Here is a 23,650-nt window from a genome sequence, read left to right on the forward strand (position 1 = left end):
TGTCTGTCTGTCTGTATGTCTGTCTATCTATCTATCTATCTATCTATCTATCTATCTATCTATCTATCTATCTATCTATCTATCTATCTATCTATCATCTATCTATCTATCTATCTATCTATCTATCATCTATCTATCATCTCTCTCTCTCTCTAACTATATCTATCTATCTATCTATCTATCTATCTATCTATCTATCTATCTATCTATCTATCTATCTATCTATCTATCTATCTTATCTATCTAATCTATCTATCTATCTATCTATCTATCTATCTATCTATCTATCTATCTATCTATCATCTATCTATCATCTCTCTCTCTCTCTAACTATATCTATCTATCTATCTATCTATCTATCTATCTATCTATCTATCTATCTATCTATCATCTATCTATCATCTCTCTCTCTCTCTAACTATATCTATCTATCTATCTATCTATCTATCTATCTATCTATCTATCTATCTATCTATCTATCTATCTATCTATCTATCATCTATCTATCATCTCTCTCTCTCTCTAACTATATCTATCTATCTATCTATCTATCTATCTATCTATCTATCTATCTATCTATCTATCTATCTATCTATCTTATCTATCTAATCTATCTAATCTATCTAATCTATCTAATCTATCTAATCTATCTAATCTATCTAATCTATCTAATCTATCTAATCTATCTAATCTATCTAATCTATCTAATCTATCTAATCTAATCTATCTATCTAATCTATCTTATCTATCTATCTATCTTTCTCTCTCTCTCTCTCTCTCTCTCATCTCTCTCTCTCTCTCTCTCTCTCTCTCTATCCCTATCCCTATCCCTATCCCCTGTCTGTCTGTCTCTATCCCTATACCTATCCCTAGTCTGTCTGTCTGTCTGTCTGTCTGTCTGTCTGTCTGTCTGTCTATCTATCTATCTATCTATCTATCTATCTATCTATCTATCTATCTATCTATCTATCTATCTATCATCTCTCTCTCTCTCTCTAACTATCTCTCTCTCTCTCTCTCTCTCTCTCTCTATCTCTATCATCTCTATCTCTATCATCTCTATCTCTATCATCTCTATCTCTATCATCTCTATGTCTATCATCTCTCTCTCTCTCTCTCTCTCTCTCCCTCTCCCTCTCCCTCTCCCTCTCCCCCTCCCCATCCCCATCCCTATCACTTGTCTGTCTGTCTGTCTGTCTGTCCCCATCCCTATCGTCTGTCTGTCTGTCTGTCTGTCTGTCTGTCTGTCTGTCTGTCTGTCTGTCTATCTATCTATCTATCTATCTATCTATCTATCTATCTATCTATCTATCTATCTAATTACTTATCATATTAAGCTGCTAGTATATATCACTTTAAATTAGTAAAAGTCAGTTTCGTCATTGCAAGAATACTTTATCCATATGTAGCCAAGAGTAAGGATTACTAATATTTCCTCGGGTGTTGTTTTGGTTTTCATAAATCTTTGTTATTTTTGTTGTATACCCTGTGATTGAAGTAATATTATCGGTGGGATCTAAATTATCTTGCAACATCTTTATCTGAGTAAAATGCCTATTAATCATAAGAATTATTTTCTTATTTTCATGAAGTCTCTGTTCTTTGTAAGATTCCAAAATTTGTTCAAAGAGGAATAATTTTTCCCAAAGAGAGATCCATGTTGGGCACATAAAATAAACATTTAGACAAGGATCTGAACAGCTGCATTATATGGAGTGACATGTATCCTCCAAGTTTAACCTGGATGAGGTCAAGGAACTAATCCAGCTTTCCAGCGCTTGGGGAAAAAGTGATTTTCTAGAGACTATACCAGTGAACATTTGACATTTTTGATTTATTAGCTCTTTCTCTTTGGCTTTAAAAAAGGAAATGCTGAACTGGTCAGTCAAAACATTTGGCTTGTCTGGAGGTAGTTAATTAAACTCAGCAACCAACATCCGGGTTAGGTTTATTTTAGTAGCCACCCACTGGAAAACCAACCTTTGCATTACATCATTACGGTGTCAGACCTTCCAGAATTTCTCCAGTGAACTATTCCTTCTGGAAAAACTGAGCTGAGACATTATCTCACGATGAATGATTAGCAAAAACCTACAAGGAGTAAACAGCCACACAAGGTCAGGATGTCATATAGTTCTACAATGTGATTCCTGGCCAATCATTTTAGAATTGTTATAAATCAAACACAAATATTTCTGTTTTTTTTATTTATGCTTCATGAATCAGGTACTAAAAATATACAGTAGGAGCTCTGGTCACAACCATAATTAGTTCCATAACTTTGGTCACGACCCGATTTGGTCGTGACCTGAACCTAATTTTGGAAATTTGGCACTTCCCCCCCCCCAAAAAAAAGGCTGCAAAAGGGAAAATCGGCCACAAAACAAAAAAAATATTTGAATTTTTTGGTTGGAATCCGATTTGGTCGTGGTCAGAAGCATTCATGACCAGAGGTTCCTCTGTATCCTGCTCAATTTCTGATGTTTATATCACGGGTGGGTTTCTCGCCCCGTTCCAACCGGTTCGGTTGGAATGGGGCCGGCGGCGTCCTCGTGCACGCGCGCAGTGCACGCGTGTGTACTAGCGTCTGTGCGATGCTCCAGCTGCTCCTGGAGGATCGCGCAGGCACTGTATGCGTCCTGCGCATGCGTGGAAGCGCAGAACTCGTCAAAACCGGGTAAGGAGCGCGGGCGCGTGGGCGGGCCCTTCGCCGTTCCCGGAAGTTACTTACTTCCAGGTTCGCCGACCAACCGGTTCGCGGGGACCGCCGCAAACCGGTTGAAACCCACCCCTGGTTTATATGTACAAATGTCCTCTATTGGCATGCTTTGTATTCTAGTATTTAATAATTGCTCTCTGTGAACACAAGAGGTTCCATTTAGCTGTTGTGGGTAATTACCTTCTGAAACCTATAGTTGTCATGAATTTATATAGCTGTTTAAGCCGTGACCCAACAAATGCGCGCCAACAAAACCGCCGCAACAAAACGGCAACGTTGAAAGCACACGCACAAAAGCGCGATTAGGGTTTTTAGGTTAGGGTTAGGGTTAAGGTTAGGGGAAGGGTTAGGGTTGTTAATGTTGTTACCCTTGTTTTCGTGTTGTTTTCGATGGTGCGCTTTTGTCGGCGCGCATTTGTCCACTCGCTTTAGTGGGTGCGCTTTCAACGTCGCCGTTTTGTCGCGGCAGTTTTGTCAGCGCGCATTTGTCGGGCGCGCATTTGTCGGCGAACCGTTTAAGCTTATAACCTATCTCCAAATTTTGTAGCAATGAATTTCAAAAGTTTTAAGGTTGTGCTGAATTGAAAAAAGTGCTTATTCTACAGGACTCGAACCTTCCGAAGCAAATTGAATTCATACAAATTTGTGTCCCTCTGATGTACCTTAAGTTAGGGGAGGAGAATTATATACCTCATAATTTATTTCCCCCTTTTTTCTCTTAAGCATTTTTCATCCCTAAATTCCCCCGGAAAATCATCAAATAATCATCTTTCCTTCGCTTGGAAATACATACTGGTTTGCTCTTTCAAAACTAATGTTTTGAAACTCAGGGCAGCCAGAGGTGAAAGGAACACTTTCTACACGAAGGCTTCTGCGGTCATTGTAAAGTCAGAGCCAAATTAACACTTGTTATTTTCTTCCATTGCATCATAGATTCCCCACCTCTCTTACCATACTACAGTATGACTCTTCTCCTGCAGCTGTTGGCAAAATACTATGCGAAGAGTCAGTCATTTTCTCTCTGTGCTTTGATGCTCTAAATCCTGTTCTTAAATCATTTTTTTTAAAATCTGGGCAATCAGAGAGCAAGAGTATTATGTCAGATGAATTGCATCAGGCTGCCACCTTGCTAGTAATAAATTCACTTTCTATGTGCTTTGACACTGAATCATATTGTTGGGAGGATGGAAAAGACTGTACTACTCAAATGTAGGTACAGTGTATACAGATATATAAAGGACCATTAAGAGAACTTTAGAGCATGGAACAGGGAAATTTTTATCCAGCCAGAAATTCAAATTTTTATCCAACCAGAAATTCAGCAGACAAATAGAAAATAGAAGGGAGATAAATGCTCCTGGGTGAATCCAGTGATTTTGTTTTAAAAGCAAGCGAGACGGGGGGAAACAATGATTACATGTGGGTGGAAACAAACGTTGCACTTGTGAATGGTTTATATTTTGTTTATTAACATCATGTAGTGCGTATAATGGAATAAAGCAATATTAATGTATTTTTCACTATTGAAACTCTGGGGAGCTGGCACACAAAAGAAGCTTGCTTAATATATATGCTTAATATATAAAGTTTAGTTGGCGTGCTTTCATTTTTCATGAACATTTTAGAGTGGGAAAATGTAACTGATTTCTACGAATAGGCTAGTTTTCCTCACTTTGTATGTTGAGATATATTTTCTGGTTCTGCCACTAAACCGCGCTCGACTCAACCGCGTTGCTGACGTCATCAACAGGGCGACAACAGCGCGGAGACAGAAGCACGCTGTAAACCCTAAACCTAAAATTAACCCCTAAACCTAAACCTAACCCCCCTAAACCTAATCCTAAACCTAACCCTAACCCTAACCCTAAACCTAAACCTAAACCTAACCCTTAACCTAACCCTAACCCTTAACCTAACCCTAAACCTAACCCTAACCCTAACCCTTAACCTAACCCTAAACCTAACCCTAAACCTAACCCTTACCTTAAGTGGAATCGGCTTGCTTTCAAAGCGCTATTTAAAGCGCCCTTCTTTCTCCGCGCTGGCTGTTGTCGCCCTGTTGATGATGTCAGCGACGCGGTTTAATCGGGCGCGGTTTAGTCAAGCGCGGTTTTGACGGGTCACGATATTTTCTTTTGGGGAGAAAGGAAAATCAAATTAGCTGAACACTTTCTTGAGATAGGCTATATTAACATTTTTCCGCAAGCCTCCTTGTGCTGTGTCTGCACTGATTCAGGGCGGTGTTTAGTTTAACTGAAGTGTGTTTCCAAATGCCTTAACCTTGTTACAAGGTTAAAGAATGCCATCAGCCTCCTTTGCCTATGTGAGTTTCTTGCGTTCAGGTAGCCCTCGTCTTACGACCACAGTCGAAAACCAAAATTTATGTTGCTAACTGAGACATTTGTTAAGTGAGTTTTGCCCCATTTTACAACCTTTCATGCCACAGTTGTTGAGTGAATTATTGCACTTGTAAAATTAGTAGCATGGATGCCCCATTGACTTTGCTTGTTCAAAGGTTGTAAAAAGGTGATCGTATGATCCCAGGACAACTGCAGTCGTCACAAATATGATTTCAGATTCAGATTCAGATTTCAGATTTAGTTTATTTGTATGCCGCCCTTCTCCGGGAGGGACTCAGGGCGGCAAACAACTCAAAGAGGGGAAAGGGGAACATAAAACACAATACACATAGTTAAAATGGCCAACAATCACACAACCACAAAAGTCGAGAGGGGAGGGGAACTCATCAACCCCAGGCAAAGCCAGGTTTTGACGGCTTTCCGGAAGGCCTGGAGAGAGGTGAGGGTCCGAATCTCCGCGGGGAGTTCGTTCCAGAGGGCCGGCGCTGCCACAGAGAAGGCCCTCCCCCGGGTAATAGCCAGGTGGCATTGGCTGGTAGACGGAACCCGGAGGAGGCCGACCCTGTGTGATCTAATGGGTCTTTGGGAGGTAATTGGCAGCAGGCGGTCTCTCAAGTACCCAGGTCCAATACCATGAACCAGTTGCAAACATCCGAATTTTGATCACGTGACTAAGAGGATGCTGCAATGGTGGTATATAATAATGAAAAACAACCAAAGTCGCTTTTTCAATATTGTACGTTTGAACGGTCACTATTGAACTGTTGTAAGTCGAGGACTATCGGTATTTGTGTCAAGGTCGTATCGCTAATTGTCTACATATATACCTGTTTTAAGAAAAACCAAGCAGAGCACCAGGTATATGGTACAATACACAAGGATATTTCTAGGTTCATAGTTCATAAAGCAGATGTTTATATGTATCAATGGTTATGTTATTTCCTTTTTTAATACATAGTTTATACTTTTGGGTAACAGTTTTATCAGGCCTTGGATGCTCTCATGTAATGCAGTGGTCTCCAACCTTGGCGACTTTAAGACTTATGGACTTGAACTCCCAGAATTCCTCAGCCAGTCTTCAACCTTGGCGACTTTAAGACTTGTGGACTTGAACTCCCAGAGTTCCTCAGCCAGCTTTGCTTGAGTTGCTTGAGTTGAAGTCCACAAGTCTTAAAGTCACTTGAGTTGCTTGAGTTGAAGTCCACAAGTCTTAAAGTCACCAAGGTTGGATGACCAGTGATGTAATGTATTTGACGACCTGCCAAAATAAAGCTTCTAAGATCTCACGTGAGAACTGTAATATCCTGAGGTTCCATGTGTGATTTTGCCCTATCCCTCTGACTGAATTTTAGGGTTGCATTTTTATTTTTGGAGCAACAGGTGCTATGCTACTCCATATTGCTGACTTCTGTGGTAAGAAAACAGGAGGATTGCAAATGGAAGATAGTGATATTTTTAAATTTTATGAATAAAGAAATAGAAACGCACCAACGTATCATGCGGAAACCGTCCCTTTTCTGAGCCACATAAAATAACGTACGGGTCTCTTTTTTTTTACTTTATTTGATTAAAAATTAGGAATCATGTTTAGTAATATTCTGCGTACGTTAATTGTCTTCTCCTTTCTGTTTTCTTGTGTCTCTTTAGGCCTTGAATAGAGGCATCGCAGCTGTTAAGGAAGATGCTGTGGAAATGCTGGCCAGCTATGGCTTGGCATACTCCCTCATGAAGTTTTTCACAGGACCGATGAGCGATTTCAAAAACGTGGGTCTGGTTTTTGTCAACAGTAAAAGAGACAGAACCAAAGCAGTGTTGTGTATGGTTGTGGCTGGTGCTGTGGCTGCCGTGTTTCATACCTTGATAGGTAAGTTTGCTTTTTTATTGAAATGGCACTTCTGCTCAAATGATTGACTGACACATAACTTCTTTTTGTTCATCCAGTTTCCTTAGGCATTTGTCCATTATAATTTTGCCAGAACTAGAAATTCCCTCCCTTACTCTCCAAATTTTGATTGAAGCCAGGTCTCTCAGGCATCCTCATGTTGTCACCAATAACAACATATTTGGGTTCCAAGCAGTGGTGGGATTCAGCCGGTTCGCACCTATTCAGAAGAACCGGTTGGTAACTTTCTAAGTAGTTCAGAGAACCGGTTGTTGGAAGAAATCTCCTTTTGTTTTTTTCCCCACTTTAAAGAGCTAATCCTGTAAGGAAGGCAGGAAGGAAACATTCTGGTGTTGTTTCTAGCCTAATCTTTATTGACCTGCTTACAGAAACTGCCTCTCCGGTTAACCCTTATTGCATTGTAACAGCTAAGGTGAAGCGCCCATCGTCCTGAGTGACCTTGAGTTGGCCACACCCACCCAGTCACATGACCACCAAGCCCCACCTACCCAGATGGTCATTAGGGCAGTGAACTGGTTGTTAAATTATTTGAATCCCATCACTGGTTCCAAGTTATCCCTTGGAGTCTTATCCCTTATTTCTGACCGGTTATTTAAACAAGATTGAAGTAGAAGTATTGAAAAACGTAGTGACATTTTGGCATAGAGTAAGCGCTAACTAAAATACTTGCAGCAATGGATTTCTCTATCTCTACAGCCTTGTAATCTTCATTTTGTAATAATAGTTTATGTATGGGTAGAGGGAATGCATAAAAACTGGCATTAAATAATTGAAATGAAGGGGCTCCAGTATCCAACATTGGATACTGCTAAGTGTCACAGAGGAAAGAATGAAGTCCTGTCCTCTCTTTTTGCACACATGGTGTAATAGCATTTATTCATGTGAAAGCATTTTAGACCCCTATTAAAGTAAGGGAAAACCTCAACGTCACTTACAGGTTTAAGAAATTAAAAACGAAACTAACCGAAGCATCAACAATTAAACATAAAAGATAAAATTGAGCATCTTGTTCCATATGAGTGATAACATTTTTAACCATGCCATGTATTTCCTCAAATTATACTAGTGTGATAAGATTAACTGATGAAGCATTGAGGTGGTGTGTGACTTTTGATGTGGTAGCTTTCGTCATGATAGTATGAGATCATTGTTTTTCAAAGCTGAAAATGCCAACAATTGGTTAGAGAATGTAATCAGAATCATGTGGGGATATTTTGTCAGTATAAATAAATTCAGTACTCGGTTCCTTGATAAGATCTTTGAAAGCAGCTAATATTTTGAATATTGAAAGCGGAGAAAATTGGTCCATTGGCTTCAATGTAATTTTCTCACCTAACCTTGAATCTCTTTTGGTTTCATAAGTATGTTTCTTAAAACATAGTTATGGGTTCTGGGTTGATTTCTCCAGGCTTATGATCCTGGGGGATTTCAATCTACCTTCCATTGGTGAGACATCCGAGTCAGCTCGGGAGTTCATGGCTTCCATGACGGCTATGGACCTAACTTAGTTAATTCAAGACCCCACCCATAACAGGGGAGACACACTCGACCTGATTTTTGTCTCTGGGCAGTGGATGAATGATCTAGATTTAGGGGATATTTCTATCCAACCCTTGTCATGGTCTGATCGTTTCCTCATCAGGCTTGACTTCCATACTGCTACCCCTCGCCACAGGGAGGCGGAACCGACTACATGGTTCCACCCCAGGCGCCTGATGGACCCTGAAAGGTTCTTGATGGAGCTTGGGACTTTTCCTGAATCCCTTGCTCACAGCTCGACCGAAGCCCTAGTGGAAGCCTGGGATAGGGCGGCCGCTGGGGTCTTGGATCGCGTTGTGCCTTTGCAGCCTCTGACCCGGTATCAATCCCCGGGTAGCTCCTTGGTTTACCGAAGAGCTCCGGGAGATGAAACGCCGGAAAAGACACCTAGAGAGTGGTTGGGGGGCCAGCCGGTCTGAATCCGATTGAACACTAGTAAGGATTCATATTAAATCCTACTTAGTGACGATAAAAGCAGAAAAGCGGCAACATTTTTTCGCTCTTATTGCATCCGCAGATAACTGCCCTGCCACTCTGTTTAGGGTGACCCGCTCCTGATGGCCGTGATCAGGGGGGGCTTATACCAGGTTTGTCTGATACGTCAGTTGTGCCCCTTTCTGGATCGGGATGCTCTGTGCACAGTCACTCATGCCCTTATCCTTTCTTGCCTGGACTACTGCAACACTCTCTACATGAGGCTGCCCCTGAAGAGCACCCGGTCCAGAATGTGGCCGTACGGGTTATCATGGGGGTACCTAGGTGTTCCCATGTTACACCCCTTTTAGGCAGCCTGCACTAGTTGCCGGTTGTCTTCCGGGTGCGATTCAAGATACTAATTATGACCTTTAAAGCGCTCCATGGCTTAGGCCCCCAGGGTACCTGCGAGACCACCTACTGCCACCGGTAGCCTCCCACTGTCCAGTGCGATCCCACAGAGTTGGCCTCCTCAGGGTGCCGTCAGCCAGACAGTGTCGGCTAGCGACCCCCAGGGGGAGAGCCTTCTCTGCGGGAGCCCCTTCCCTCTGGAATGAGCTGCCCCCAGTGCTTCACATAATTCCTGACCTCCGGTCCTTCTGATACACCCTAAAAAGTTGGCTTTTCCAGCAAGCCGGCCTGGCCTGAATAGAATAAAATATAGGATTAATTTGGTTGTTAATTTTAATTTAATTTTTAAAATTTTATTGTAAATATCAATTGGTTTTTTTTTGGATACTTTATTTAATGTCCCTTTTAATTTTTGTAATATGTGCTTTCTTTTATGTTGTACGCTGCCCTGAGGCCTTGGGGGAAGGGTGGCATATAAATCCAATAAACCTAAACCTAACCTAAAAGAATAACAAAATGCTTTTAAGAACAGTAATAATTTAGAGCAGAAGTCGCCAACCCCCAGTACTGGTCTGTGGCCTGTTATGAACAGGACTATATAGCTGGAGGCGAGTGGTGGGCAAGTGAGCAAAACTGAAACTATGCCTCCCTCCCATCCACCTCCCAATTTGTGGAAAAATTGTCTTCCATAAAACTAGTCCCTGGTGCCAAAAGGTTTGGGTACCACTGGCTTAGAGGATAACAGCTTTTTGAAAAACTATGGTTATACACCTTATCCACTAAATCAGCAGTCCCCAACCTTTCTGGCTCCATGGATCAGCAGCAGTGGTGGCTGTGGTGGTGGTGGGGATGTTTCACATGTATAGTATAGATCCCGAAGAGGTGCAAATAATAGCAATAGCAATAGCAGTTAGACTTATATACCGCTTCATAGGGCTTTCAGCCCTCTCTAAGTGGTTTACAGAGTCAGCATATCGCCCCCACAGTCTGGGTCCTCATTTCACCCACCTCCGAAGGATGGAAGGCTGAGTCAACCTTGAGCTGGTGAGATTAGAACCGCTGAACTGCAGATAACAGTCAGCCGAAGTGGCCTGCAGTACTGCACCCTAACACTTGCCCACCCCTTGCGTGGCCCAGTTCCCAATAGGTCAGGGACCCATTCACTAAATCTTATGCATATATTTCAATCCTGTTTTGATATCATAAAATATATATTCCCCGGCTCCCAATTAGGCAGCTAAGATACGACAATACCATCTTTCAGCAACGCTGGTAGACAAGGTGGATGAGGGGAGACAGGGAGAAGGCTGAATGAGCTGAGTAAGAATAAGTGAGGAAGACATATCAGCTGAGTAGCAATCCTGAGTTAGGAGTGAAGAATGGACGGTTATGGACAGGTAGAATGGTGACTCATTCTGAGACAGAATTGATGACAAAACAATTGTCATCCAACAAAACATGAGTGATACAAAGGAAGATTCTGAGCAATCAAAGTATCCAGTATCTTATCATGAGTAAATGGATCTTCTAGGAACCAACATAGGTTTATTTTGATTTATGTGGTAGCAGATAGTGTATTTTAAAGGAATTGGCTTGAATAAGATGCTTGCAAATCATTAGTACGGTGTTTCTAAATAATTACCTGTGATAATTTATTTGCTTTTAGTCAAGAGCCTTTATAGTATAATAGCAATAGCAATAGCAGTTAGACTTATATACTGCTTCATAGGGCTTTCAGCCCTCTCTAAGCGGTTTACAGAGTCAGCATATCGCCCCCACAGTCTGGGTCCTCATTTCACCCACCTCCGAAGGATGGAAGGCTGAGTCAACCTTGAGCTGGTGAGATTAGAACCGCTGAACTGCAGATAACAGTCAGCTGAAGTGGCCTGCAGTACTGCACCCTAACCACTGTGCCACCTCGGCTCTAATACATAATTGTAGCAAAGAAAGGAGCATAAATCTACTTCATTCAACAACTCTCATTTTCCTTCAATCAGTTGTAATTCATGGAAGAAAAACGGGTGATGCCTCATTTTGGGGTTCTATTGTAATAGGTTTTTGCAACCTATTAAGCAATGAGATTTTGTCCAGAGAAACTCAGCATCTCCGATGGAAAAATACTCCTGTTTTTGTCTCTGTCTTAAAATACCAAACTGTTGAACATCGCTATTGCTACTTATTATTGTTACTCAGAAGTATTCCCATTGCTCCTATTATTGTTATTATTCTGCAGCATACAGTGATCTTGGATACTACATCATTAACAAGTTGCATCATGTTGATGATTCCGTGGGAAGTAAAACACGCAAAGCATTCCTTTATCTTGCAGCTTTTCCTTTCATGGATGCCATGGTAAGTCTGCGGAAGAGATTGCTCCCTTGTTCTCTTTTAAAAGAGATCTTTTAAAATAGTGGGTGGTTTTTTTTTTACAGCTTTGGTTTATTAGCAATAGCAATAGCAGTTAGACTTATATACCGCTTCATAGGGCTTTCAGCCCTCTCTAAGCGGTTTACAGAGTCAGCATATTGCCCCCAACAATCTGGGTCCTCATTTCACCCACCTCGGAAGGATGGAAGGCTGAGTCAACCCTGAGCCGGTGAGATTTGAACTGCTGAACTGCAGATAACAGTCAGCTGAAGTGGCCTGCAGTACTGCACTCTAACCACTGTGCCATCTCGGCCCTTAGAATATAATATAGTGTAATATAGCAATAGCAATAGCAGTTAGACTTATATACCGCTTCCTAGGGCTTTCAGCCCTCTCTAAGCGGTTTACAGAGTCAGCATATTGCCCCCAACAACAATCCGGGTCCTCATTTCACCCACCCCGGAAGGATGGAAGGCTGAGTCAACCCTGAGCCGGTGAGATTTGAACAGCCGAACTGCAGAACTGCAGTCAGCTGAAGTAGCCTGAAGTGCTGCATTTAACCACTACTGCGCCACCTCGGCTCTACTTTAGGTTCTGTAGTTTGTTCCACGAAATTAACTTTGTTCCATCTTCTGGTCTTTTTTTTTAGTACAAGCCCAGCCTCTTCAAAGATGTCTATAAAGGCCTTGTTTGTTTTTTTTAAAAAACAAAAATAACTGCCTCACTATCTCTCATTTATTTCACAAGTAATTATTACACAAACCCTTGTTTTAATGGACCTTCCTTGAGTGGGTTTCAGATACGGTGGTCAAGATCTGTCTGTTCACTGTAGATGTCTGCATGTATAAAATTCTGTTTGAATTTAATGGACATTTTGCGTTAACAGGTGCTGTTTACATTCACAGTCTAGTGTGTTGAGGGTTTATTTCTATTTTCAGAAGTTAATTCTCTCCAGTTACTCCGGTCTCATTCCTTGACTGTAATTCAACAAATGTCCACCCTCCCCATCAGTTTAAATAGTTCGCTTATGTCCCAAACAATAATCAAATAATTATACATAATTTGATAGTAATGCTGTATATGCCTGTATCTATAGTTTATTTTGTATGCTTATGGAATCTTTCCAAGATAATTATGGGGGGTTAACCTTTGTAATTCCTGACTAGTAATCATGCTAGGCAGGATAAAACTTGTAATCAAACATCTGGAGTTCAAGGCTGAACAATGTTAACTTGCTAGAAAGCATTTTCCCATCTTAATGTACAATAGAATGAGATTCATACCTTTGTGAACAGAGAAAGAAATGATGGCTTTTAGTGTTGGTTCCATTGCACCAGATAGTGTGGTTGTGCAATCTGTGTTCGTTTTACTGGTATTCCAGAATTAAAACTCATCCTGATTGATGATCTGTTTTTCTTCCTTTTTGTTAGGCTTGGACACACGCAGGGATCCTTCTGAAACACAAATACAGCTTTCTGGTTGGATGTGCCTCCATTTCAGATGTCATTGCTCAGGTAAGAGTTTGTTCAAGTTACAACTAGTGCTTCCCAACTAGCTGGGAAGTGTGCAGTTAAATGAATACCATTTCCATGTTTGAAAAAGTATTTGTTAATTTATATGTTTGAACACACATGAATTGATGCTGAACATTCTGGGCTGCTGCCGTTCCTGGACATTGGCAACAAGGAGCTAATATTGAAACAAAATGGTTCACCGACAAATGCGCGCTCGACCAAAGCGTGCCGACAAAACTGCGGCGAGAAAACCACGAGGTCGAAATCGCGCCGACGAATGCACGCAGAAGCGCGCCGACAAATGCGCACCGACGAAAGCGTGACATTAAAAAAACAACGCAAACAATGTAACAACCCTAATCCTAAACCTAACCCTAACTGTAACCCTAACCCTAACCCTTACCTTAATCCTAACCCTAACCCTAACCCTTACCTTAACCCTAATCGCGCTTTTGTGGGCGCGGTTTTGTTGGCGCTCTTTTGTGGGAGCGCTTTCGACCTCACGGTTTTCTCGCCGCGGTTTTGTCGGCCCGCTTTTGTCGGGCGCGCATTTGACGGGTCACGAAACAAAATCACTTCTCAGCCTTAAGATCTGTGTCTTCCTCAGTCTTAGGTCCTCTACCAGAGGCCTGGAGGTTTGAGGCCTTGCATGGGATCTTAGCTGTTCCTTTGCCTGCAATCTTCTGGACAGGGAGATTTCTGAGATTTATTGGAGCCACTGTCCCAGTTTAGGAGTCACAGACCTGAGTGCTCCTATCACGAATGGGACCATTTTGGCCTCCAGTTCCTCCTTTGGGACTTGGTACTTCTCCAGTTTCTCATAATCCTTCTTCTTGATATTGCTGTTACTGGGCGTTGCTACATCTATTGAAGACTAGACACACACACACCCCACACATTTATACATAACTACACACACAAATATACATAAAGTTACTGATCTCTATGTTCATCATCAGCATGTACTATTATACTATAATGTTATAATTACAGTGTTGTTGCTTACTCTTTTTTGTTTGTGTCATAATAGCCATTAATGACTCATCTAACTGTTAGATGGTGATAAAATGGATGCCGTTAAATATACTTTTGACTGTATTTAAACTAATACTATAATTCAACCTCTATTTTTCCCCCTACTATTCTCTCAGAGTAATGACACAATAATTTTTGGATCGGAAAGGCAACCCAGAGAGATTTTCTCTGTTAGTTTTCAATCTCGCCACAGTTTTGCGGCAGAAACCTACAAATTACCACATCCTGAATATGATTACCTCAAGATTTCTGTTTTAACAATTGATCTTTAAGTGCACTTCATTTTTGTTCCTTTGCCCAATACTCCAAATTAACAGGTTTTCTTAACAGGTTAAGAAAGATCTTAACGTGATCTTTCAGCTCAGTTAATGCTTTCAATGCATATTAAACAATATATAAAGCTAAGTGGATAGGAATGTAACAGACTGCAGTATATTTGCTTAAATATTCCATTAAATCGTAATCACTCTCATTAAAGACATTAATTCAGTAATTCATTAACTAGCCCACGTGGATGTTATTTTTTTTCTTTCTTTGGAGATATGCGGAATGTGTCGAGATTCACATGCATTAGCTGCGAATTGTAAAGTTTTCTCAAGAGAATCATCCAAACCTACTTTATTGGTTATATTTATTTGAAGAGTTGCTCTTTGCAATTAAAATAATTATACTAAATATAAAGAGTATGTCATCAGATGGAAAGGAATGGGACACTGACTATTTTTGTTCCATTCTTTAGCTTTTAAACACAATTGCTAAACTGTGTTCCCCAAACTGTTGCGGAAACAATTAACTCTAGTTTTCATCTGTGTTATGATTATTTGTATAAATACATTGTATTTTTACGTCCCTGAAAATCCTGTGAAATAGAGAGAAAATAATCAGAATTATCTTGACTCAGATAAGCAGACTACTACAAAATGAATCAAAAATTTAGGTTTAAACTCCTTGTGTAAAAATATGTGCTCTGTTGCATGTATTTTGGTTTCTGCACAGATCATATAGAACCCATTATGCCTTTTAAATATCAGTATTTTGGAGTCCTAATGAAATCATTAATTCATTTAATTAAGCAGAACTCTCAGTTCAGCCATTCATCAACAATATTGAGATAACCTATCTTACAGAAATGTTTGAGTTTGAGTTTGAGTTTATTGATCTTGTATGCCGCCCACTCCCGAAGGACTCCGGGCGGCTTACAATAAACAAGGGAAGGGGATAAATAAACAAAACAAATAAACTAAAGTTTTTTAAATAAACTTTAAAAAAACACAACATTCACAGTTTCCGTGGGGCTGGATATTTCACAAGCCCCCCGGCCTGCTGGAGCAGCCAGGACTTGGTGGCTTTGCGGAAGGCCGGGAGGGTAGTAAGGGTCCGGATCTCCACGGGGAGGTCGTTCCAAAGGGCTGGAGCTGCAACAGAGAAGGCTCTCCCCCGGGGAGTCGCCAGCCGACATTGGCTGGCAGATGGAATCCGGAGGAGACCTAACCTGTGAGATCTAATCGGTCTATGGGAGGTAATCGGCCGGAGGCGGTCTCTCAGGTACCCAGGTCCGATACCATGTAGGGCTTTATAGGTAATGACCAGCACCTTGAAGCGGGTCCGGAGACTAATGGGTAGCCAGTGCAGCTTGCGGAGGATAGGTGTGACGTGGGTGTACCTGGGTGCACCCACAGTCGCTCGCGCGGCTGCGTTCTGGACTAACTGAAGTCTTTGAACACTCTTCAAGGGCAGCCCCATGTAGAGTTGCAAAGATTGTTGAGCTAAACTTTCAGTCAGGTTGCCCTGTTATTTAAAACTTCGCTGCTCTCTCACCCTATGAGTTTTCAGTATCTTTAATGAGTGTATCTTTAATTTTAAATCATGTATGGAAGAAGATGAGACGTATTAATGCAGCTGTTTCCTTTTTAACCCTCTTGCCTATCTCCAATTATTGGTGGTTCTTATTTCACCAGCACCATATCTTTTCCACCATATATGTTCAGGATTTTTTTTTAAAAAAAAACATTAATTATTTAAAATGTAGGTAATCCTCCACTTACATCTACAGTTGTTAAGTTAGTTGTGTTCCCAATTTATCAATCTTTTTTGCCCATGGTTGTTAACAAACCACTGCAGTTGCTAAATGAATCACACAGTCATTAAGCAAACCCAGATTCCCCAATTGACTTTGCTTGTCAGAAGCCATAGGAAGGTTGCAAAGGGTGACCCCATAATCCTGGGATTCTGCAACTGTTGTAAATACATGCCAGTTGCCAAGTACTTTGATTTTGATCACACAATTGTGGAAATGCGACAACAGCCTTAAACGTAAAGATCATTCTTTTTCTCCTTTTTTTTTTCATTTCAAATTCATTTCTCCAAGTGTGTCTGCACTTACAGCTTCTTGATGACAATGTTGGCGAGATCTTCTTTAATTAAAACATTGGTTCCTTTGAATACAATTGAGAAGATGGGGCAGTGGTGGGTTTCAAAAATTGTTCGAACCTACTCTGTGGGTGTGGCCTCCTTTGTGGGAGTGGCTTGCTGCCCATGTGACTGGATGGGAGTGGCTTGCCGCCCATGTGACCGGATATGAAGATGCCGACGACACTTGTCAGAACCACCTTAAATTACCTCACACACAGCACTGGCTTGCATAAGAATATGATGCAAACTTGTTTTTTAACAGGCATCTTTGGTTTGCGTTAAAACGACTTCAACACATGCAATGTTCTGATTGCACCACAAACGCAGTAGTCATCCTTGCCTTTCACAGAGGCCCTGAGTTTTATAAATAGGAGCACGATAGTGTAGAGTAATCATATCCAAGGACCAGTGGTGGGTTTCAAAATTTTTTGGAACCTCTTCTGTAGGCCTCTTCTGGTGGAACCTCTTCTAACCAGTTCAGTAGATTTGACGAACCGGTTCTACCAAATAGGTGCGAACTGGTAGGAACCCACCTCTGAGATGGGGACATCTTCTCTGATTTTCAAATACATCTATATAATAAAAAGGAGCAATTTCTCAAATGAATGTGGTAGGCATGTAATAGAAATCAATCATTAAGTTATTTCTTGTCAAGGTGGAAAACCAATATATACCATCTGCATTTAGCCACTTCGGAGATTATAATGAAGCCATATCTCATGTTTGGAAAATGATGTCCCAAGTGACTTAGCCTTCTGACTGTCTTAGCTGTTCCTAACTTAGCTGTCTTTCTCCTCTCTTTTTTTCTGTATAGGTGGTTTTTGTGGCTATTTTACTACATAGTCACTTGGAATGCCGGGAACCACTTCTCATCCCAATCCTGTCTTTGTACATGGGAGCACTCGTCCGATGTACCACGTTATGCCTGGGTTATTACAGAAACATTCATGATATCATTCCTGACCATAGCGGGCCAGAGATGGGAGTAAGTTTGGATAAATTAATACGTTACCTGTAGAATTGCATCTAATACATCCATTTGTATTATAGCATTATAATTCAAACTCCGGTAATGCTGCTTTAGATTTTAAAAAAAAATTTTTTTTTACAGAGATTGAGTACTGCAATGTTGATTTTTTTTAAACATCAAAAACTTTCTAGTATTTCCTGTTAGCTACTAAAGAATGCTTTTTAAAAGATGTCCCTTAAATTTAATTGGTATTTTGCTATTCGATAGGTTTGAAAAATGTCATGAGAAAAATAATCCAGTATAAAAAATATATAATAATAGTAAGTAATCAATTGTACTTAGGACAGTTCCTATAAATATGCCTGTGGGTTTTTATTGAGTACAAGACTACTACTACTACTACTACTACTACTACTACTACAAGTTACATACTCATAGCTAGGCAATGGCTTCGATGTAACTTATTCTTTTCTAGTTTCAGCAGCATATGTTAAGGTCTTGTATATATAAGGCCACTTGATCATTCTTCTCCTAAATATCTCTAAAACCAAAGTATATATATTGTGGTTCTGTTTCCGATAGTTTTTGTCTCATTCTTATTTGTATTGACACTAAGAAACAAATCGGCATCAAGCCAAGGAAATGAGCATAGAACTAAAAGAAACGCAGAACCAATAGTCAGATGAAGAAAGTCATTAATCTTCGAAGATAGCAATAGTAGCAATAGCAATAGCAGTTAGACTTATATACCGCTTCATAGGGCTTTCAGCCCTCTCTAAGCGATTTACAGAGTCAGCATATTGCCCCCCAACAACAATTCGGGTCCTCATTTCACCCACCTCGGAAGGATGGAAGGCTGAGTCAACCTTGAGCCGGTGAGATTAGAACCGCTGAACTGCAGATAACAGTCAGTTGTAGTACTGCACCCTAACCACTGCGCCACCTCCGCTCTTTTTCTGCAAAGATGCTTCTTTGCAGAAAAATGTATGCAAAGAACTGTCTTTTAAAATATCACCTTGCATAATTATAGCTAAAGTACAATTCTTTTCTTCAGCAAATCCTTAAACACGGTTTGAATGCCCCAGTACAGTAATATTCCTGTACTTCCATAGGCAAAGTTTTTAAGAATCTGTAGTTCCTTTTTTATTTATATGCTTATTTAATATTATTTATTGAAACTGTCTGGGCATTTGTAAAATAATTTCTTTAGCTCCTCTAATGAGTGTGCTCTGGCTTTGTGATTTAACAACACTGACTTTTCTCATTTTATCTGCAGGGAGATGCTACGATTAAAAAGATGCTAGGTTTCTGGTGGCCTTTGGCATTGATTTTGGCGACTCAGAGAATCAGTCGGCCCATTGTGAACCTCTTTGTATCCCGTGATCTTGGTGGCAGTTCGGCAGCCACAGAGGTATGAGTCCAATTTGCTTTCATTTTCTAATATTTGTTTCTAATAGCAGATCTATACCCTATATTCCGCTGTATAAGGCGACTGGGCCAGGGGTGGGTTTCTCGCCCCGTTCCAACCGGTTTGTCCTCGTGCACGCGCGCGGTGCATGCATGCGTACTAGCGTCTGTGCGACGCTCCAGCTGCTCCTGGAGGATCGTGCAGGCGCTGTATGCGTCCTGCGCATGCATGGAAGCGCAGAACTCATCAAAACCGGGTAAGGACCGCGGGCGGGCACGCCCTTCGCCGTTCCCGGAAGTTACTTACTTCCGGGTTTGCCGACCAACCGGTTCGCAGGGACCGCCGCGAACCGGTTGAAACCCACCCCTGGACTGGGCATATAAGATGACCCCCTACTTTCAGGCACCCACGACCCGGCTGAAGGCCTCCGCGCTGGCGGGCTTTCGTAGTTTGAGCTCAGCGCCTTCCTCCTCCAGACCTCCAGCCAGACCTTACTAAGTCATCCCAGCGCTCATCCATCCGAGGAGCGTCAAGGTTATCAATTGAAAATCTGGCGTCTGCGCTGGTGGCGGCGCGGCTTTTTGCTTCGCCGCGTTGCTTTTTCTTTTGTTTTGGATTTTTGGTATACCTGGCCTATAAGACGACCCCCAATTTTTGAAATAATTTTTGGGGGTTAAAAAGTTGTCTTATACGCCGGAAAATATGGTATTTATGCAGAGAAGAACTATGTTTCTTCCCAGTCCTTTAAAAACGCATCACGTCAAGCGGTTGAAAATATATTAACTTTCCGTTGGTAGCTTACCCATGCTACTGGCTCGATTGGATTTATTTCCTGCCGTTCCTAGCCAACATGACTTGACTTGGCTTTTCTCGTTTCTGATATTATTAGGATCCCTGAAAGACTTTACAATCAAAATTGTCACCAAGTCTTCTTTTTTATTTAACTTAAGTTTGCTCTCTCTAGAGCCGAGGTGGCGCAGTGGTTAAATGCAGCACTGCAGGCTACTTCAGCTGACTGCAGTTCTGCAGTTCGGCTGTTCAAATCTCACCGGCTCAGGGTTGACTCAGCCTTCCATCCTTCCGAGGTGGGTAAAATGAGAACCCGGATTGTTGTTGGGGGCGATATGCTGACTCTGTAAACCGCTTAGAGAGGGCTGAAAGCCCTGTGAAGCGGTATATAAGTCTAACTGCTATTGCTATTGCTATTTTTCTGTGTGATTTTGACTCAGGAAAAATTCACTTGACTACTACTTCCTTTTCACTTAATGAAGAGGGATGCACATCATTTTTTTTTCCAAATTGAAGATTACACTTGGTCTTTGCAGGTGGGCAATGTTCCCAAAAGTTTGTAAACAAAGAAATAGATGGAGATTTTTTTTAAAAAAAAACGTACACTGGATTTGTTTCTTTGTACCTGAAAGAAACTTTATGTATTTTCCCCAATAATTTCAGACTTGAGGCAGTATAGGAGCTGCACTTTTTCTATATATTTCTACAGATATTTTCCACTGTTGCAAATATGGTACCTGATCAGATACTTAGAATTCTGCCCCACTATGAAGTCACTCCCATTTATAGGATCAGTATAAACGTGCAACCTTTATTCTAGCATGATATTTGATATAATTCTGTTTCATGGAAATGAAGGCCTTTGAGGTTTTATCTAATATACTTGTATACCAAAGTAATGTAAAGAAGTAAAATCTAGAATTAAGACATTCAGCATGTACTTAATTGAACAGTTAACCTTTACTGGGTACAAGTTGTGTAATTAATATTTTAAACCACCCATTGGGACATATTTTCCGTTGTGAAAGCAAAGAATGCCTTTCAACGTTCTCTTGTTGAAATGTGTCCCCATCTTGTCAGCTGATAACTGACTTCATCGGTGTCTATTGTTCATGTGTTCTGATGCTTTCTGTTTCTGAAAACATCGTTGCTAAAAGAGAAAGCACTGGTAGAGCTAACAGTTTGGAAAATCCTGGCACACAAGCAGAGTGTAACTGCAATTCTCACCTTATAAATGCTGCTGGATTTACTTGATGGGTGTTTTGGGCCCAATTCAGGTTTAATGCTTCTGAATTTCTAACCACAGTTAGACTATGAGGCATATGTTGTTGGCTCATATATTACTTCTTCTTTCTTGCGGGCAAAACATCTTTTCAAATATTTGAAAAAATAAAATGATCTATTTAATTCAGAGTACATTTAGGTAGGTCCCATGAATTATGATTGAATATCAGAAAAAGCTCCTATTCATAATTGCAAAAATCAATTTGAGTGTGCACTTGTTTAGCTACGAAGGACTTCTCTTCACTGGCTGTATTCAAGCAAAGTTGACAGCTATCAGAGATTTTTTTTTAGTTTAGATTCCTGTACTAAGCAGAGAGTTCAACTTGATGGCGTAAACTGCTCTTTGCAATTCTCTGAAATCCATTTCCCTTTTTCAAACGCAACACTGCAATTGATTAAATAACCATGTTGTGTATCACAATATTTATTTACACTCCTGAATGTGCTTCCTAGAGAAATGTGCTGCTACTTTGCATAGAATATTTTAATTGGCAAGCCTAAATAGAATTTATTTCGAAGCCATAAGACTATGTTGTTATTGTTTTCTTAAGTGATTTCCCTTAGAACGAAACTGAAAAGATGAATACACTTGAGATAAAATTTGCCCAGTGAATTTGAAATGGAAGAATAAGATTTTGAACTTCCACCCTGGAAGGGACAATAGAGAATGTTTTTTTTTCCAAAACAGTTTAAACGTGATTAAGAAAAAACCACTCAAGTTTCTGACCGCACAAGTTATGGGTTCTTGATGCTTAAACCAAAAGGCCTGTCCACTTTGTCTAAAGAATCTTGAGTCGATCCTAGTAATTGTGTTCATGCTCCTTTACTACTAAAATTTCTAGATTGATGTAGTTTAGATATAATCTACAATGCAGCCATATTTGCTTGTGTTTCTAGTCATGATTTCCAAAACATAATTCCATGACAGTCTCGTTAGGTAAGATATATAAATATTGTCCTATCACTGAATATATTTTCATTACTGAGTACAACATTCAGTGTTTTATTCAATTCAGCCCCTGCTTTCCAGATCTCAGTTGGATCTTTCGTTGTACAGATGCAGATTAACATGTTTTGTGGTATATGTTCTGAGAAATTCCATGAAAATACAAGATTACAGAATTAAGCGGGGAGGAGAGACTTGCATTGCATTGGAATAGCACCACAGAAAGATATCAAAAGCAGGCAGATATATGGAGCAAATGCATGGAATGAGCTCAATGTGCCTCATCTTTTACTCGTGTTGAGAGGCCATGTTCCAAGAAACTATCAAGAGGGGCTTAAGGGAAAATAATTAGGTTTAATTAAAATTAAGTTTAGTAACGAGTTTTCAATTTTGTGTTCTCTCGTGTTCCAGGATAGTTGTGAGAAGTTCAGAGGTTCCCGTTGCCATTTTCAGTTAATCATATGCTAGTGTATCACAAATAGACTAAACTGTCATAGAAACAAAACACTCCATAAATCAGAGTTCGGCTTATTTTTTCCACAATTTTGAACAGTAACTCTCCGTTAACAATTCTGCCACATTTCACTAGAGAATGGTCACCAAAACCCCTGGTATGCCCCAATTATGGGAAGTAGCTAACTGCTTCCATTATCTGTCAATCGGCTCGTCACAAGAGTCCATCACGACAGAAACCCAATATTTTTACTGTTGCCTTTGTTATATTTGTGTTGTATTTGTGCTGATAAATAAATAAAGGGAGACTAGTATAGATCTATTTCAAGCTATTTAGCTCTCATCAGCTAGCCATACCCTTACTGGGATTCGAACCTGTGCTGTAATACATCTTAGGCAGACGTCTTAGCCATTAAGCCACAGGTCCTCCTCCTTATCAGCTGAAGCCAGGGAAGAAGGTATATATTTAGTGTCACAACCCCTGGTATGCCCCAATTATGGGAGGAAGCTAACTGCTTCCATTATCTGTCAATCGGCTCGTCACAAGAGTCCATCACGACAGAAACCCAATATTTTTACTGTTGCCTTTGTTATATTTGTGTTGTAAACACAACCCCTGGTATGCCCCAATTATGGGAGGAGTTAGAATTGTTGCAACTTAGAATTTTTCTGCAGCTGCAAATCAATAAATTGAGTTCGTATACTATACCCGGGATGGCGAACCTATGGCACGTGTGTCACAGGTGGCACATGGAGCCATTTGTCAGGGCACGCAAGGCGTTGCCCAGCTGAGTTCAGCCTTTTTTAAAGCCATTTTTCGCCCTCCCCAGGCTCCAGAGTCTTTATAGGAGCCTGGGGAGGGCAACAACAGCCTCCCTCCCTCCCGAGGCCCTCCGGAGCCTTCAGGAGGTTCTCTGAAGCCTCCAGAGGGCAAAAAACAATCCTATGAGCAAACTGGAAGTCAATTCCGGATTGCTCGTAGGGTTGATTTTAGCCCTCCAGAAGCTCCGGAGGATGCTCCTGAAGCCTCCAGAGGGCCTCCGTCGGGGGGGAGGCTGTTTTCACCCTCCCCAGGCTCCTATAAAGCCTCTGGGGAGGGCGAAAAAAGCATGCAAAACATGGGGGG

The 23,650-nt window shown here is 40.9% G+C and overlaps 1 protein-coding gene across 1 annotated transcript in view; it reads left to right on the forward strand.

Annotated features, from left to right (window-relative positions):
* Positions 1 to 23,650, forward strand: part of ANKH (ANKH inorganic pyrophosphate transport regulator) — a 105,677-nt gene that overhangs the window by 64,586 nt on the left and 17,441 nt on the right. The window contains exons 2-6 of the mRNA XM_087721981.1: positions 6,727 to 6,943; positions 11,580 to 11,698; positions 13,144 to 13,227; positions 17,489 to 17,659; positions 18,921 to 19,055. Of these exons, the coding sequence (XP_087578107.1) occupies positions 6,727 to 6,943; positions 11,580 to 11,698; positions 13,144 to 13,227; positions 17,489 to 17,659; positions 18,921 to 19,055 (726 nt within the window). The remainder of the gene's footprint in view (positions 1 to 6,726; positions 6,944 to 11,579; positions 11,699 to 13,143; positions 13,228 to 17,488; positions 17,660 to 18,920; positions 19,056 to 23,650) is intronic.

This window comes from Thamnophis sirtalis, unplaced genomic scaffold (assembly GCF_051295495.1).
Source record: "Thamnophis sirtalis isolate CommonGarterSnake01/CBP01778 unplaced genomic scaffold, rThaSir2_p1.2 scaffold_8, whole genome shotgun sequence".
NCBI lineage: Eukaryota > Metazoa > Chordata > Lepidosauria > Squamata > Natricidae > Thamnophis > Thamnophis sirtalis.